This window comes from Rhinolophus hipposideros (assembly GCF_964194185.1).
Source record: "Rhinolophus hipposideros genome assembly, chromosome: 12".
Lineage (NCBI taxonomy): Eukaryota > Metazoa > Chordata > Mammalia > Chiroptera > Rhinolophidae > Rhinolophus > Rhinolophus hipposideros.
This window is the reverse complement of record NC_138058.1, coordinates 48,704,904-48,722,824: the sequence shown is the minus strand read 5'-3', so window position 1 is coordinate 48,722,824 and position 17,921 is coordinate 48,704,904. Positions and strand designations below refer to the sequence as shown.

The window sequence follows — 17,921 nt, the reverse complement described above, 5'->3', positions numbered from 1 at the left end:
GACTTTAGGTCATTTCCAATTTTGTGGCATTAATGAACAGTGAAGTAAAAAACACTATGCAGGATAATAACTTACTGAATCCTCAGTATATGGCGGTGTGCTGTGCGTCATTTCATCTAACAATCTCAGGCTTAAGTACTAATTAGCAAACTCATTAGCATGGAGATATTACACATGCGGAAACCATTCAAAGAGCTGCTAAGCAGCAAACAGATTTACTCAAGCAGTGTAACACCAGAGCTCATGCACTATGCCACAGCTTTTATTGGGTTCCTGAAGCAATTCTTGCCCCTAAAAAGGTGAGGAGCCAAGATTTTAGACAGGAAGGGGTTCTAGAATTTTAGAGCTATAAGGAACTATAGAAATCAACTATTATACTCCTTTACATCTTCTTTGTGATCTGGAATTGATCATCCAAACCAGGCAACTTGAGAGTGAAAGGAGCATTATGATAATATTTATACGGAAATGGCAGACGTGTTTGTCCTGGGCAAATTGAGACACATGGCCACTTGAACCTTAGCCGAGGCCACCATCACCTGTCACCTGGGTTGCTGCAGTAGCAGCCTGCCTGTTCCCCTCGCATTTACTCTTGTCTTGTTTTGGTCCATTCGCACCCAGCAGCCAGATGACGTTTTTAAAACAAAAATCTGGTTAGATCACTGAATAGTTTAAACCCCTTCGTTGGCTTCATGAAAAAAATATATGTTTATTCAGTCCTCTTGTGATTATTGTTAGAATGCAACGTGAAATAGAGTAAAGCACACTTGAATTGTGAGTCAAGAGTTTTGAGTCTCAGATACCTAGACTAGTTTGGTGACCTTGGGCAAGCTATTTTCCTTCACAAGCTGTTTCCTCAAATACAAAATATAGATAGTGTGAGGAAAGGGGATGAGGTAATAAATGTGAAAGGTACAATATAAATGCAGGACATTGTTAATAGTTAACTTTGTGCTTGTTATGCCCTTTGAAAAATTGTCCTTGTATCTTATCACAGTATCTAGCAGGTAATGGTAGGGTTTTTACAAGCTGAACAACCTTTCATGTAACTATCCAAGTTTTACAAAATAAAAAGCTTAGTCATTTTTTAAAAAATTCAAAGTTCATAAAAGTTAAGTGACTTGGCAAAAGTAAAAGCTATTTACCACGTCGGTGCTAAAACCCAGGACTATATAACCTTCGCATTATAGTCTGGTAATCTTTCCACCAGGCTTTGCTGTCTTCCTAAAATAATTAAGATTATTTGTTTATTAAAATCACAAATACTTTAATTGATTGTAACTTAAATATATAACTCATCCTTTGTAAATTGAGAACAATCCAGAAAAGCATGTCCACGTAATTTACTGACTTAAGACCTTTGGCTTACAAGTGATAGCTTGCAAAAAGGGAATTTATTAGGTTACATAATGAATTAGTATGAATGTTAGAGCAGCTCTCAGAATTGAAGGTCATGGCTTTAGAGACTAGAGCTGGAGCTTGGAGCAATTGAGGCTCTCTATCTCTTCCTTATGGCCCTAGGTCAGTTTCCTTATAGCTGGCAAACCAAGAGATGGGCTATACCTCCTTTTCTGGAAAATTGGGAGGATTCCATTTGGCATAGCTCATATCAGACACCTTTGGTGTAGTACAAGAGGGAACCATATTAAGGAGGATCAAATATATGGTGATGGAAGGAGAACTGACTCTGGTGGTGAACACACAATGGGATTTATAGATGATGTAATACAGAATTGTACACCTGAAATCTATGTAATTTTACTAACAAGTGTCACCCCAATAAATTTAAAAAGAAAAAGATGGAGCCATATGAAATTGGTAATAGGCAAATATGTTTTTATCAACTAAAAAGGCCATTTCACGTGTTTCAGTCTGTTAATAGTGTGGGGTGCTAGAGGAGAGAATGAAGCATCATAGATTGACAGCCCAGAGGAACCTCAAAAAAGAGTGGAGTTCCACAAAGGAGAAGAGCTGGTGTTCTTCCTAGAAGAAGGAAAATGGGAAAGCATTCTGAGCAAACTAAAAAAAATAGTTACCATAATATAACACCCTTATACATAGTATGTGAGTCAGCTAGAATTCCGCTAGACCACTGTGGAAATGAAACATATAAAAATTACTAAACTGAGCTACTGAATTGTTCTTATAACCATGTTTCCCCGAAAATAAGACCTAGCCGGACAATCAGCTCTAATGCATCTTTTGGAGCAAAAATTAATATAAGACTCAGTCTTATTTTACTATAAGACCAGGTATGATATGATATGATATGATATAATATAATATAATATACCTTAACATAATATAATACAGGGTATAATATAATATAATACCAGGTATAATATAATATACAAGGTATAATATAATATTAATTTTTGCTTTGTACAAAAGACGCATTAGAGCTGATTGTTCAACTAGGTCTTATTTTCGGGGAAATACGGAAGTTCTTTTCTTAAGCATTTCAGAGTTTGACAAATCTGCCTTTATATAACAAATGTGCCCAAAGCTCTCCTTTTATATTATACCTTTTATATTTTATATATACCTTTTATATTTTATATATATACCTTTTATACTCTGCTGTTATATGTTAAACATTTATTGAATGTCAAACGTATCCTAGGCACCTTCCTCATAACGATCCTATTTAAACATGAAGAAATTAAAGTTCGAAGAGGTAAAATCATTTGCCTGAGATTATGCAGCTGATTTATGTGGAACCAGAATTTGAAGTCTAAATTGAAGATTAAACCCAACTTTTCTTTCCATATTAGTACTTCTCAAAGCTTGTCCCTGAAATACCTAAAGGCAGAAGAGAGTACATATGTATGCCCGAGAGGTCTGTAGGCATATATAATCTTAAATGTGAATATTGTTTACCGCTTCATAATAAATGGTGAAAGCTTTGCTTTTTAAGTGGTGAGAGTGTTTAACTCAAATTTTGAGTTAAATGGTCTTTTCAAGAAGCTGTATGGCACATTGTCTCAGTATGAGAAAAATGGCACATTCTGCCTTACTCTGTTTATGTCACTCCAGTCCAAACCATTCATAAATAAGATCTAAAATCACTCCTGAATCTTTCTGCTTATAGTGAATTAGCCAATAGCAATTCAACTTTCTATATCCGTGAATTCTGATTGACCCAGCAGTGTACTCTAAAGTCACATAGCTTTGGAGGCAGTAGGTAATTTCTATGTTATAAGTAAACTTTAAGTATTATTTTTTTTGTGATATACTAAAGGCAAATATTAGCTATGTGCTATGTAGAAACCATACCTTTTCTTCAAGAGGTTGGGACATTAGGGGGAAAGAAGGAACAGCAAAGAGTCTTTTGCTAATTACATAGCAGTATTTTGTGGGCTTTTGGGAGTATAGTAGTGAAGTGTGATTTTTGGTCATTGATGCTGAAGGTGAGTGGTTTTCGTTCTGATACATAAAAGCAAAACTGAAGTCATTTATACTCCTTTTTTATTTTCATATAGAAGTGTGATAATGGTGTGGTAATTAAAAAGGATGCTTTGAATAGTTTGCTGTCTTGAAAGTTTCCAAAAGTCTGCAAAGTGATGTAGGTAGTGATCGTTTTTGGTGAAAAAAACAATTAAGGTGATGGTATAATAATGGGGAAAATTTGACCTTGGGGAGAATTGTCATAACTTTATTTATATGTCAGATATATTCACTTTTACTATTTTAAATTAGTTGAAAGAGCTATACAAATTTTTGTAAAAGTTAATCTGTATAAAAACAAAGGTTTTTTTTTCCAATTTTTCTCATGTTTTAGACTTATATGGTATAATTCTTATTTGACATTAGATTCTTTCTTAAGCAGTTTACTTTAAAAATATTCCATATTTTCTTTATTTTATAGATGATAGTATATCTGCTGCAAGTACTTCTGATGTTCAAGATCGCCTCTCAGCTCTTGAGTTACGAGTTCAGCAACAAGAAGATGAAATCACTGTGCTAAAGGCAGCTTTGGCTGATGTTTTGAGGCGTCTTGCAATCTCTGAAGATCATGTAGCCTCAGTGAAGAAATCAGTCCCAAGTAAAGGTAATTGTGTTGTAAAATAGGAAAAGTCTTGCTTTTTGCAACACTTTCTTTGCAGTAGTTTATAAAACTTGTATTATTTTACAAGTTGTGTAAAATACAACTTGTGTATTTTATCAGTGACCTTAAAATAGGCAATATAAAACTACAGTCTCTCTTTTGGAATTGGGAACAGCAACTATTGCCACTCTTTCAAAAAAATTTGCCTGAGAGGGGAAGATGGTAGTAGCTAGAAGAAGATGCTAAATTGAAGGTCAATTTTACTTTTTAAAAAATTTTTATTTTTTAAGATGGTAAAGACTTGAGCACAAAGATATGTTGAGGACAAAAAAGCAGCAGAGAGGAAAGTATTTGTGGGGGAGCAGTGGTGGTAATAGATGAGGCAAGTTTCCTGAGAGTTTGAGAAAGGATCTTAGTGCAAGCAAGGAACTATTAGTCTTAAACAGAAAGAAGACTAGCATGGAAAAAGACAAAACTAAATGGACTTTGCTACATATCACAGTTTGGGGCTGGAACTTCATTCCTTATCACTGTCTCCTCACACAATGATGCCCTTTAAGAGAATAAGACAGTTCCTGGGTAGTGATAAAAGAGGGAGTAAATGTTTAGAATGGCTACAGTAGAAAATAAAAGGCCATAGACATGTGAAAGAAATGCTCCATGACCTTAAGAACAATAAGGTAGGAAACTTGGAGGAGGAGCATTTATTCAGTCTGGTTTTGTGATTGCCATTCTTACATTATACCTCCTACCCTCAAGTACGCTGGGCCTAGGTGTTAATAGTGCAAGCTTAGGGATAAATGGTGGCAGAAGTATCTTTTCCATTATTGGAAAAGATAAATGTGTCAGTGACAAGGGATAAGGGACTTGAGAGTTTGGCAAAAGACTTGATAGAAACCACTTTAGCTAATAATGTTATATTGTGGTTTTTTAATTTTTTGAAAACCAACTTTGAGTATTGCCAAGATCACTCCAAGTAAGAATTTACTTGGTTACAAATTGATTTTTATAACAGGATTCTGGAGTTAGAGTAGAATGAGAAGCCAGATAGTTGATATATGTGGGCTTTACAGGGTAGATAAACTTGGCTTAGAGGAAAAACAAGTTTCCCGTCTGTAATTGGTGTATGAGGTATAATCAGACAATACAGTGAATATTTAAATTTAAAAAATTTTATGACAGTAAAAGACACATTGCCATTAATCCCCCTCAAAACACTCTCCCTCACTTCGAAAACACTTATCCCATTATTCTTGCCACTTTCTGAAGCAGTTCTGGAAGTCCTCTTTCGTGAGTGTTTTACTTCATCCATCATGACAAGCTCCATGTCACACACATCACTTCTGGTATAGCAATTTCTGTCAAATAAAAACATAATGATGTGTCCTCATCCATCTTATTTTCCGGATCTGGCAACGTGCAACTTCTGGCTCTTCCCCAAAGTCCAATCAGGACATCGAGGCAGCCACGACAGCACAACTAAAGACACTCATAAAAGAGGACTTCCAGAACTGCTTCCGAAAGTGGCAAGAAAATGGGATAAGTGTGTTTGAAGCGAAGGAGGAGTATTTTGAGGAGGATTAATGGCAATGTCTTTTACTGTAATAAGTTTTTTTAATTTTATTTAAACATTTTATGTAGTATGCTGTATGTAAACATTTTATATAAAGTATGCTATAGAAAGTAATTGGAAAAAATATTAAGTGGTTCTTCATTATTGGCATTGTATATAGTCTAATAAAAATCAACTATCAGTTTTGACATTAAACAGGATTAATATATTATGGTATGAATCTTTGGAATAAATAATTGAAGCAAAATATTTTCTAATAAATGAAGTTTTCATAAAATGCTTCTTAAGGAAAACAGTGAAATTATTCTGTAGGGATTTTGTATTTTTCGCCTTCAATTCAAAAGTAAAGTCATTTCTGATACAGTCCAAATTTTTATCTTATGTGAATCTTTTCTAGTCCCTTGTGAAATTAGAATTTATGGTATTCACTTTCACATAAACTCCTGACAGGACAATAATCGCTATCATCTTAAAGTATTTACATTTTCCAGAGGACTTTTCTTTAGAGGTAAGACTAAATCCTCATGGACAAATAGAGTGGAATCCTTTTATGAAGCTATTGTTAAAAGTGTAGGTCAACTTCCTTATTGATGAAGACAGCTGTTATATAGTTTTGCTAAATGGTGGTGATATGGGGACATGATTTGGCGTCAGTTACTGCTAAAACTAAATGTTAATGACGTATGTGCTGATAGCTTAATGATATTCTACTATGTCACTTCGTAGTAGTATTGCCATTCACTAAATGCCACCTAACTAGTCATTTCAGTATTTTTAGTTCTCTTCTTTCAGTTTATACTCTCCAGTGTGCCAGCAGTAGAGTAGTCCCCCCTAATGCACAGAGGGTACATTCTAAGACCCCTACTGGATGCCTGAAACCGTGGATAGTACCAAACCCTATATATGTTGATTTTTCCTATACATACATACCTGTGATAAAGTTTAATTTATACATTAGGCACAGTAAGAGATTAACAATAATAGTAATAAAATAGCACAATTGTAACATATACTGTAATAAAGGTTATGTAAATGTGGGCTTTCTCTCCCAAAATCTTATTGTATGTACTGTACTCATCCTTCTTCTTGTGATGATGTAAGGTAATACAATATCTGTGTGATGAGATGAAGTGAGGTACTCAGAACGGTGTGCAGTTTAAAACTTAGAAATTGTTTATTTCTGGAATTTTCCATTTAATATTTTTGGACCACGGTTAACCGCAGGTTACTGAAACCTTGGAAAGCGAAACTGCAGATAAGGGAGGACTGTTAGAAGCTAAGCCCTATTTTTTCTTGAGTATATTATGCCAGAAACTTAACTGAGGTAGAACGTTTTCCCAATAGTTTTTAAGGTGCCAGTCATTTAAATTTCTCATATACCTTCTCTTCTGTTGGAGAATTCTTTCCTTTTGACGGCATATGTTCATAATATATGCACCAGTTGCAACTGAATCCCTGCCAAAAGAAAAAAAAATACCTGTACTTTGGAGCAAAATGGAAGGTCCAAGGAACACTTTGGCAGTTTTAACTGCCAGGGAGACATATTATGTCACAGCTGGTGCCTGGGAAACCTATTAAGATCTTTTGGGGTGACCAAATGAATGTAATTTGAGAATACAGCCCTGTGGCATTATGTGAAGACAAGCTGTTAGTACACAGTGGTATAAAGGCAAAGGAGTCAAATTTATCTGAGAGTGGTAATCAGTCATTTTAAACCAGGAAACTGCTAGTAAACCAAAAGTATTAAGCATTATAACTGCCACTTGAGAAATGAGAGAACTCAGAGGCAAAATTGAGTCGTAGAGGATGTCAGTTCTCCAAAAGAAACATTTCTGATTATGTAGAATCTGGGATGGTGTGTACCGTCACAGATGTGTTATCATTTGGCTTCTACTCCACATAACATTCGGGAGAAGACAGGGATTGCCATAGGTTTGCTGTAAATGTTGTTGATAAGTAAATTACATTAAGCAGGTTGGAATGTGTGAATTCCCTCAGTGGGGCCCTTGGGCTAAAATGACTCATAAATGTGGTAGGGGATGGGAAACTGTCTTATTATTTTGGCAACAGATCAAAGACTTCTAAACTGCTCTTTGAATATCAAAGTATATGGGTGGCTATTACCCAAGACCAGGAAGCAATTACCACGTATAGAATTCTATTTCTCTATAAGAGTCAAATTCTTTGGTCATTTCAACTCAAAATACACTTTTAAAAAAAATTAGTGGTCAGAGTTAAAAAGAACTAAAGTACACCTTCCTGGGAGACAAGAGGAAAGGAGAAGTTTACAGATAAAATTCAAATGGAAAAGATAAAATTTTATGGAGTATATGTAGTCCTCAATATTCTCAAAGAATGAAGCAAAGTAATTGACAGAGATTGAAAAAAAAAAAGTTGGCAGGGAGCTTGAGAATACGGAGAGAGTGGCAGAGATCTGCAGTTGGCATATAATAGGGAATCTGAGATAAATGACAGATTTTGAGTATCAACTAGAGTTCGTGCTCCGTGAACCATTTTACCCTTCTACTCAAAAATTTCCCCATCCTATAAGGCCTCAAATTATTTCCTGAAAATGATCTTCCCATTTTTCATCTCTTCTTGGAATTGTTTTAAATTTTTTTTGTATGTCTCTTTTGTTGTTCCTGCTAGATTATGTATAAACTGTTTGAAGGCAAGGATAGTTTCTTACTAACATAGCCTTGGAATGACACAGTAAATACTTGTTAAATTGAATGTAGAAAGAAAAAGAAAGTTACAGAAACAGAAAGCTGGGGTTTAAAAAAATTACTGCTTTAGAGAGAGGGATTGGGATAGATGCAAGAATAAGAGGGTATTATGGATCAGGATAGCAAGGATTTCAGATTTTGAGATTTTGAATATGCAGCAATTCCTAGTGATAACTTTACTGTGTGAGTCTAAATACAGTGAGTGTATTTGCAAACTGTCAGTCTAAGGTATCAGAAAGGTCATCCGTTTAGGACTATCATCAAGGAATAGAAACCATATAATTAGTATTCTCATGTCATGATAAAGTATAAAAATTATTGTTGGCCTTCAACACTGGGATTTTGATGGTTTCCACTGTGATTAAAACTAAATTGGTACCTTCCTGGTTTACAGACTTCTGGCCTAAATTTCTCTACTTCAGCTGGGTTGCTGCTCAGAAATAGAACTACTTTTGTACCTATGAGTACTAGAGGTCACTGTTGCTTCTAGTCTTGCAGGCTAATCTTTGAGAGGGTTATGGCTCAGACTTTATAATGCAAAGCACTGGGGGAGAAGGATATATGTACACATACACATGCATGCATGCATGCATGCATACATACGTGCATAAGTGTAGCTAATGATGCATCCTGGTCAGGAACTTATATAACTGCAGTAGTCATTTTTATGTTCCTTTCTTCCAGTTGAGTTTCTAATATTCTCAATTTCAAAGAATACACTTTAGACTTCTCAACTGAAAAAAAGGCCATCATTCACAGTAGCTTTTTGTTTTCTATCTCTGCTTTTACTTACCTCACTGCCTCTACTGTGGGAGATCATTCACTCTTTTATCCAGATGCTAAGGATTCCCAGTCCTGAGAGTTGTCTCAAACTGTAGGATTGAAAGTGACCATTCTGGTCTCTTACTATTTAAGTATCTGGTGACCTTGATGATTAAGTCTATTATCTGCTTAGATATTTCTTTTCTCCCTACTCTACCTGGTAAATTCCTATCTATTATCATGGCACAGCTCAAAATGTCCCTCTCCACTAGGCAGAATTATTTCTCTCTACTTACTTACTTACTTAACCATTCCTTATGTCTGGACTCAAATTTTGATTTCACTGCCTACTATAATATAACTTTGAGCATGTTAATCTCTTGAGGCTTCAGTTTCTTCATCAGCAAAATTGGGATGATAGTAATAAATCCCTTTTAGGATTATGGTGAAGGTTAAAGGATGTAACAGTTATAAAGTACTTAGAACAGTGCTCAGCACATAGCAAGTGCTTGATAATTAATATTACTTCACACCACTTACCATATTGACCGTTGTCTGTCACCTTCATCTTTTCAATGTGCTAAGCACTGTTTTAGGTGTGATTCTTCTGCAGGATTTTGACCTCCTTGATGCCAGTGGCTGTCTTGTACTATTTTGTAAACACAAGGCTATTTATTATTAAAGAAATAAAAGATACTGCATTTGCCTTGCCCCAAAGGACTTCAGGTAAAGTGAGAAAACAGATAAGTCAATAAGTACTAAGTACAAAATTGTATGATAATTGGTATTAAAAAGTTAAATTTAGGGTGTTGTGGGAACACCTAGGATAAATAAATACCTAACTCAAACTGGAATTGAAGGTTCCTTGCAGGAGGTGACATCGGCACTCATTTAACCTTGGTGGTCTTAACAGCCACTTATTGGTGCCAATTTCCAAATTGTTATCTATATTTTAAATTTTAGCTCTTCAGAATTATCTGCTTACTAGATTGCTCTGCTTATAGGTCCTTCAGAATTTATAAATGTAAAATGTCCCCAAACTGATCTCATCATCTTTTAAACCCTAAACATTTCTTAAAACTACCTCCTTTTCATTCACAGTACCTAGCTCTTGTTTCAGGTCCCCATCATCTTATGTTTGGACCATTGCCCTGAAATCTGCTAATCATGTAGCCTATAGAGCATTTCTCTAAATTATAAATTGACCTAAGTCGTTTTTTCAGCTTAAAATCTTTTAGTGGTCTCTGTCCTCCAGCTAAAGTCACTGTCATCTGACTCCAGTATACCCCTGCCATCTGGACTCACTTCTCGCATTTGGGCTCTGTTCTCTCATACTACATTCTCACCATATAAAGAGCTTTTTGTCTATCCCCACCCCTGCCCATGCTACATATACATACACATCCCACTTTGCTGTTACATACTTTCTGTTCCTTTATACATACTGGAATAAAATCCCAATATCTTATTACCTGCGTCTTATTTATCTTTTAAGATTTTGTTCTGCGTTATTTCTAGGAAGCCCTTCTTGAGCTCTGTGTCCCTATTCATCCTTACAGAATTATGTGTCTTTTCTTTGTACATCCATGATACCCTGTTTATGTTACTGTTACTAACTTATCACATGTTTTTATTGTCAGTGTGATTCTTCTGCAGGATTTTGACCTCCTTGATGCCAGTGGCTATCTTGTACTATTTTGTAAATACAAGGCTAAGATTATAATAGGCCCTGAGTAAATATTTGATGGGTAGATGGATGACAAATACATGTTAATTTAGGCAAGCAGGGATGACTAGCATATGCCAGAGAGAAAGACCATCCCGGCGCAAAAGCACAAAGGAGTAAAAGTACTTAATTTAGGAGTTCAAAATAAATTAAAGCATGAAGTGTGAGGTTGGGAGTGTCAAGAAATGAGCCTGGACTAGTAGGTAGGCCTCATAGTGAAAGGTTTTCTTATACCTTGCTAAGGAATTCAGTTTTTATCCTGAGGGCACTGGAGAGTCATTAAAGGATTTTAAACCAAGGAGTGACAGGTAGATTTACAGTAATCCATTAATCTAAGATGATTATATCTATTGCGTTTTAACATATCTGAAGTTGCAGTGCATGTTACAGTTGATTGTGTCTTACAGTTCCCATAAGCAAGCACTTCTTTCTAGTGGTGTTCAAGATAATGGTGCATATTACACTTGATGGTGTATTAAATTCGCAGACATATAGCATGTTTTAGAAAGATTATTCTGGCACAGTGTAGAGAATTACCCTTAAGAGCAGGATTACACTGCAAGAAGGGAGTATAAATATAGAGTGAACATACTCCAAAAGAGAAATTTGAGGCAGTAGTGGTGAAGATGCATCTATTTAGTCATTTAGATGATGATTTAGTGCTTTGTATGTGCCAAGCACAGTGTTAAGCATGGGGGATACATACAAGAGTCACGGGAGAAGTAGTGTTTCCAGAGAGAGAGTTACAGATCATTATAAATGGTGATTAGGACTGTGAAGAAAGTAAGGAGGGTAGTGAGAGAGTAAACTAAGAGAGGCACTTTAGATAGGGTGATCAAAAAGCCTTCTTTGAGGAGATGGAATTGAGCTGAAATTTAAAAGATGAGGATGCGCCTTCCAGGTGAAGAACTTTCCAAGAAGAAAAGCCAAATGCAAAAGCATTGGTATGAGAAAGGATAGGGAGGAAAAATTGAATTCAGGATTTCAGCCGTATGTTCAAAAATCAAATCCACCTTGACTTTATCTCACACTACATACAGAAATTAAGTTAAAATGGGTTGTAGACCTCAATGTAAGGACTAACACCATAAAACTTCTATAAGAAATTATAGGAGAAAATCTTCGAGACCTTGGGTTTGACAAAGGTGTCTTAAATAGGACACAAACATTAGTAATAAGAGCAGATTAATTGAGCTTTATCAAATTTAAAAATCTTGTTCTAAAACTTTTGAAAATAAAAAGGCAAGCTATAGAGCAGAAGAAAATATTTGCATAACATACATTTGTCAGTAGGACTTTTATCTGGAATATATGAACAATTCTTACAACTCAATAATTAAGAAGACAGCCCATTTAAAAATAGGCAAAAGATTTGAGCAGACACATCAACAAAAAATATATGGATGTCAAATAAGCACATGAAAAAATATTTAACACCTTTAGACATTAAGGAAATGCAAACTAAAACCACAGTGAGATGCCACCACGTGCTCTCCAGGATGGCTGAAATTAAAAAGATTGGTCATTCCAAGTATTTTCAAGGATGTAGAGCAGCTAGAAATTCATACAGTGCAGTTGGGAATGTTAAATGGTACAACTACTTTGGGAGTTTCTTAAAAAGTTAAACATTCATTTGCTATACTACCCAGGTATTTACCTTTAAAAAATGAAAGCATATGTCTACACAAAGTCTTGTACATTTATGCTCATTGTAGCTTTATTTGTAATAGTATAAAACTGGAAACAACCAAATGTTAACAGATAAATGAATAGAAACATTGTGGTATATCCATATAATGAGATAGTACTGGGCTATAAAAAGGAATAATCTACTCAGGGACTTCTCAACTCAGATGAATCTCAAAATAATTATGCTGAATTTAAAAAGCCAGGCAAAAATAGATGTATGTTGTATGATTCCATTTATATAAAATTCTAAAAACTGCAAACTGATTTAGAGTGATAGGAAATAGATGGGGACAAGAGTTAGGGAGGGAGAGATGAATTACAAAAGGATACAAGTAAACTTTTGAGGATGATGGTTATGTTCACTGTCTTGATTGTGGTGATTGTTTCACAGGCATATATAGACCAGGGGTGCCAAAAAATGTACACAAGTGGACACTTTGCTCAACTTTGCTCAAGGAGTAGTTCTCCGTAATCGGAAGTGTCTGGATACTGATGGTAACCACTCTGAGCACCTCTTATAATTGCAGAAGTCAAATGTGACTTGTATTCATCTTTTGTTATCAGTATATATTGAGTATTACAATTTTAATAGTTTTTTCCTTTCTTAAAGTGTGTATACATTTTTTGGCACTATATGTATGTATGTGTATATATATATGTGTGTGTGTGTATGTATGTCAAAACTCAGTAAATTGTACACGTTATATATGTGCAACTTACTATATGTCAGTTACATCTCAATAAAACCAGGGGAAAGATAAACAAAAGGTCATAGAAGCATGACTTTGTCACCTTTGAATGTTGGCAGTAAGGAAATGGAATCAAAGCAGATTTTGTTTTCTGGTTTGTACAGTTAATAGGCGGTAATGTGTTTCACCACGAATAAGGTATGTCATAGAGGAGCAGTTTTGAATTGTTTGGTGGGAAAAGGGATGCATGAGTTCATGGGGAGATGTTTAATAGCAGTAAGATATGAAATATTCTGAGAAGGATATGATGGTGTCAAGAGATCTGAAACCAAGATATAAAATATGAGCAAGAAAAGAAGATCCGGCAAATGAGAGTGAGGAGGTCCGGTCAGAAAGCTAAGAAGAAATTCAGGCAAGGGCAGTGTCCTAGAAACTTCAGGACATTGTCTTTGTCTGAGTGATCAGCTGTATTAGATGCTGAAGAAAAATTGAGCAAGATGAGGACGGACAAGTATCCACTGAATTGAGTGACAGTGAAGCCATTGGTGATTTTGGCAAGAAAAATTTCTGTGAAGTAGACGATAGCCAGATTGCAGGCGGTCGAGGTGCAGGTAGGACAGTGTAGACTACTGGCTCTTTTCCGAATATTAGACTTGGAATCGAGGGGGATGGATGCATTGCTGGGGGGAAGGGTTAGAGTTCCAGGATCAAGGAGCTGAGTATGTGTAAGGCAGATGTTTCAGCATATGTTTTCTTACATGCCAAGGGAAAAGAAGCAGCAAGGAGAGAGGGTTTGCAAAGGGGTTATGCTATGGAAGCCAGCATTCATGTTTAAAACCCTAATCCCTGATGTCATAGTGTTTGGAGTTGGGGCCTTTGGAAGGTAATTAGGTCATGAAGATGGATCCCCTCATGATGGAATTAAGTGTCCTAGTAAGGAAAGAAGAGGAAGAAAACTGGCATGTGTGTCCCCCCTACCCCATTTTAAGAAAATTACCATAAAACAACATCTGCAGATCAGGAAGTGGGCCCTCACCAGAACCCAGACTGCTGGTTGATCTTAGACTTCTCCAGAACTGTGAGGAATAAACGTTTGTAGTTTAAGCCGCTCAGTCTCTGATAATCTGGTATAAGCAGCTTGAGCTGACTAAGGTTAAAAGAGGGGAAATAAAGAATAATCGGCATAACAAGTTTCCTTCAGAAGCAGGTTGGAATGGGCCTTGGCAGTAAGAAGGCAAGACTGGTCTTAAAGAAGATAAAGGTTCAACAGAGGTGTAAAGGTGAGTCAGGATTAGGTAATGCGCACTGAGTGAGATAATGAACTTAAGCTCTGCAGGAGTTACCAAGGAATTTTTATTTAATTTTTGAAATAGATTTTTAATATTATACAAATAATTTAACAACATTGAAGGACTTTTGAAAAAAAAATGACCCACAATTTTATCATATTAATGTAGGTTTCTGTTTTTCTCACTTTCATCAAAGGCTTTAATTTAAGGAAGTGCGCGGGATCAGAGCTATGTCTCAGATAAATCTGACGGATGGGAGGAGCAAGGGAAGGGTTATGAATGAAGGTAAGCCTTGGTCATGCAGAGTGGCAAAATGGAGATCTATCCAGAGACACAGAGGAAGAAGAGCCACAGAATTTGGGGAGACAGAGGAGAGGGTCAGAAACGATTGGTTTATAACGTGAATGACAGGGTAATTAGATGCAGTTTTCCTTGTTATCAGTGATTACTTGCAAGGAATCAGTGCTCATCTCATCCTAACCCACCTTTACACCTTTGGTAAAGACCAACCTTGCTTTAGGACTGCTGAGGTTCACCCCCAACCTGCTTTTGAAGAAACCTACTTTCACCAACTAGTCTTTCTTTCCACTCTTATAATCATTTTTCAGAGTCTTCTTCAACGGCTATAACTGTCTGTTTGCTATAGCCAATTAGTTAATAACTCAGAAATTATTTCCCCTGCTTGGTGACTTTATTATTGCAAATCAGAAGCACCTGAACTAAACGGTATCCTCACAGAAAGTGGAATGTATTCAGGGAGGGGTATGCAGAGACTTCAGCTCTAATGGTAATGTATTTACATTTACATATTTCAAAAGTCAGAATCAAGAGTTTTGCTTCTGATAATGGCTGTATACAAGTAAGCTCCTTTGTATTCCTTTAATTCAAAACTTAGCAGTTTTTACAGGATGGAATAATTTCAACAAATGGGAAGATGTCTGCGGAGTTTTAGTTGGTCAGTTTTTCATTTTTTCCACACAGTAGCATTTTAAGTAATGTTCTGTTAAAGGTTATAGGGGGCTCAGTTTTATAAATATATTAATGTTCAGGAGAGTATATTTCATAATCAGTAACTAAAATTTCACAATAACATTGAAATTACTGAGTAAAGAATTACAGCAATATCAATATCGATCACATCAGTATCAATATAAGATGTCAATTTAGGTTAGTAATTTCTAGAAATACTAAGTTGAGGTTGATGTGCCATTTGAGGCATTGGTAAAAGAATGGTAGTTATTTTTTAAATGACATTCAAGAGAATGCATAAAATTCAAATGCAACTGAAACAATTCCATTACATGTGAAAAGCAGCGATATAATATTTGTGAATTATACAGAGGGTGCCAAAAAATGTATACACATTTTACGAAAGGAAAAACTGCATTAAAATTGTAATATACTGATAACAAAAGATGAATACAAGTCATGTGTATACCTCCTGTATATAGAATTATGTACATATGTTTTGAACAGTGCTAATAATTTGTTGGTGTTTTGTGACTAGAAGACCCATAGGTTATTAATTTCAAATGAGCTACAGAGGACTTAATACTCCTCAGGCAAATTGTGACCCTAATCAGAATATTTAGAAACTGAAAAGATTATCCTGTTTATAACTAACTGGGAGTATAATATGTTTGTTTTCCTGTGGAGACAGATGCTACCTTGGTGTGTATGCAATACAAGATCTTCTTGACTAAAAAGAACACGAAGACATTTTGTTACATATTTGTTTATGAGAGGATTAGACATGATTTAAAACAGGAAATTCAGAAGTATCCATGGCTTATGTCAGTGTTGAGCTCCAGTTCTTCAGAAATAGAATATGTATACATAATTCATCTCTGAAAGGCTTACATCACGTGTATATGTTGGGGGGGGAGGTTTGATAAAGAAATAAAAAATATAATAAAGTTATCATTTGTCAGTTTTTTGGCTCCAGAATTTCTCAGGTGGTGTTTTTAATTTTATTTTCTTTCACTAGTCACTATACAATCAACTACATCCAATGAGAGTTCAGTTTAGACTAATGATTTGTTATAGTACTTGATAATTTTCTGTCATATATTGTGTTTTTGAGGCATACTTTTTCACTCACATCAGCACCTTTTTCTGTTTTTCCATTCACTGCCATGTGATTATGAAGATGAATGATAAATTCTTCAGCCACCTTGAAAGCATTTGATTGAAGAATTAAACAGTAAACTGTAGGACTTAGGAAACATAGGTTATATGTTGCTTTCTTTTTTTAAACTTTTTTTTATTGTGGTACAATATACATAACATGAAATTTACTACTTTAACTATTTTTAGGTGTGTGGTTCAGTGTCATTAAATACATATTGTTGTGCAACCATCACCACTGTCCATCTTCAGAAACCTTTCGTCTTCCCAAACTGAAACTGTAGCCATTAAACAATAACTCTACATTCCCTCTTTCTCTTTCCACCCTGAGTCCCTAGCAACCACCATTCTGTTTTCCATTTCTATGAATTTGACTACTCTAAGTACCTTGTATAATGAGATTATACAATATTTGTCCTTTTGTGTCTGACTTACTTCACTTAGAATAATGTCTTCAAGGTCTATCCATGTTATAGTATGTTTCACAACTTTGTTTTTTTAGGCTGAATGATACTCCATTGTATGTATTAGGTTTGTGCAAAAGTAATTGCGGTTTTTGCAGTTATTTTTAACCTTTTAAACTGCAATTACTTTTGCACCGACCTAATATATACCACATTTATTTATCCATTCATCTGTTTATGGATATTGGGTGGTTTCGACCTTTTGGCTATTGTGAATAATACTTCTATGAACATGTGTGTACAAATACCTGCTCAACTCCATGCTATCAATTATTTCGGGTATATATACCTAGAAGTGGAATTTTTAGATCATACAATAATTCTGTGTTTAGTTTTTTGAGGAACAGCTAATACTGTTTTCCACAGCACCTGTACCATTTTACATTCCTACCAGAAATGCACAAGGGTTCCAGTTTCTGCACATCCTTGCCAACATTTGTTAATTTTGGGTTTTGGGTGTGGGGGCGGTTATAGCTATTCCAATGGGTGTCATTGACTTCTCTTGAGATGAGGTTTGGGACATTGAAAGAGCATGAGAAGTGGATTGCAGACTTTATGTTTTTTTATATAGTGGTTAATGCTTTTTGTTTTGGGGTTGTTTTTTTTGGTGTTAACAAAAAGTAAAACAATTTACATTTCAAAAACCAGCTGTTGATATAGCAAAAGCAATGTTCAGAGAAAATTTATAGCTGTAAATGCCTGCGTTAAAAAAGAACAAAGATCTCAAATCAGTAACCTTAAGAAAATAGAAAAAGAAAGAAAAACTAAACCCGAAGATAGCAGAGGGAAGGTAATATAAAGATTGAGATAAATGACGTAGAGTATAGG

At 35.4% G+C, this 17,921-nt stretch overlaps 1 protein-coding gene across 6 annotated transcripts in view; it reads left to right on the top strand.

The window, feature by feature from the left end:
• Positions 1 to 17,921, top strand: part of EML4 (EMAP like 4) — a 142,076-nt gene that overhangs the window by 52,581 nt on the left and 71,574 nt on the right. For all 6 annotated transcript variants that reach the window (XM_081068775.1, XM_081068773.1, XM_081068774.1 and 3 more), the window contains exon 2: positions 3,869 to 4,051. In XM_081068775.1, coding sequence (XP_080924901.1) covers positions 3,869 to 4,051 — 183 coding nt within the window. The remainder of the gene's footprint in view (positions 1 to 3,868; positions 4,052 to 17,921) is intronic.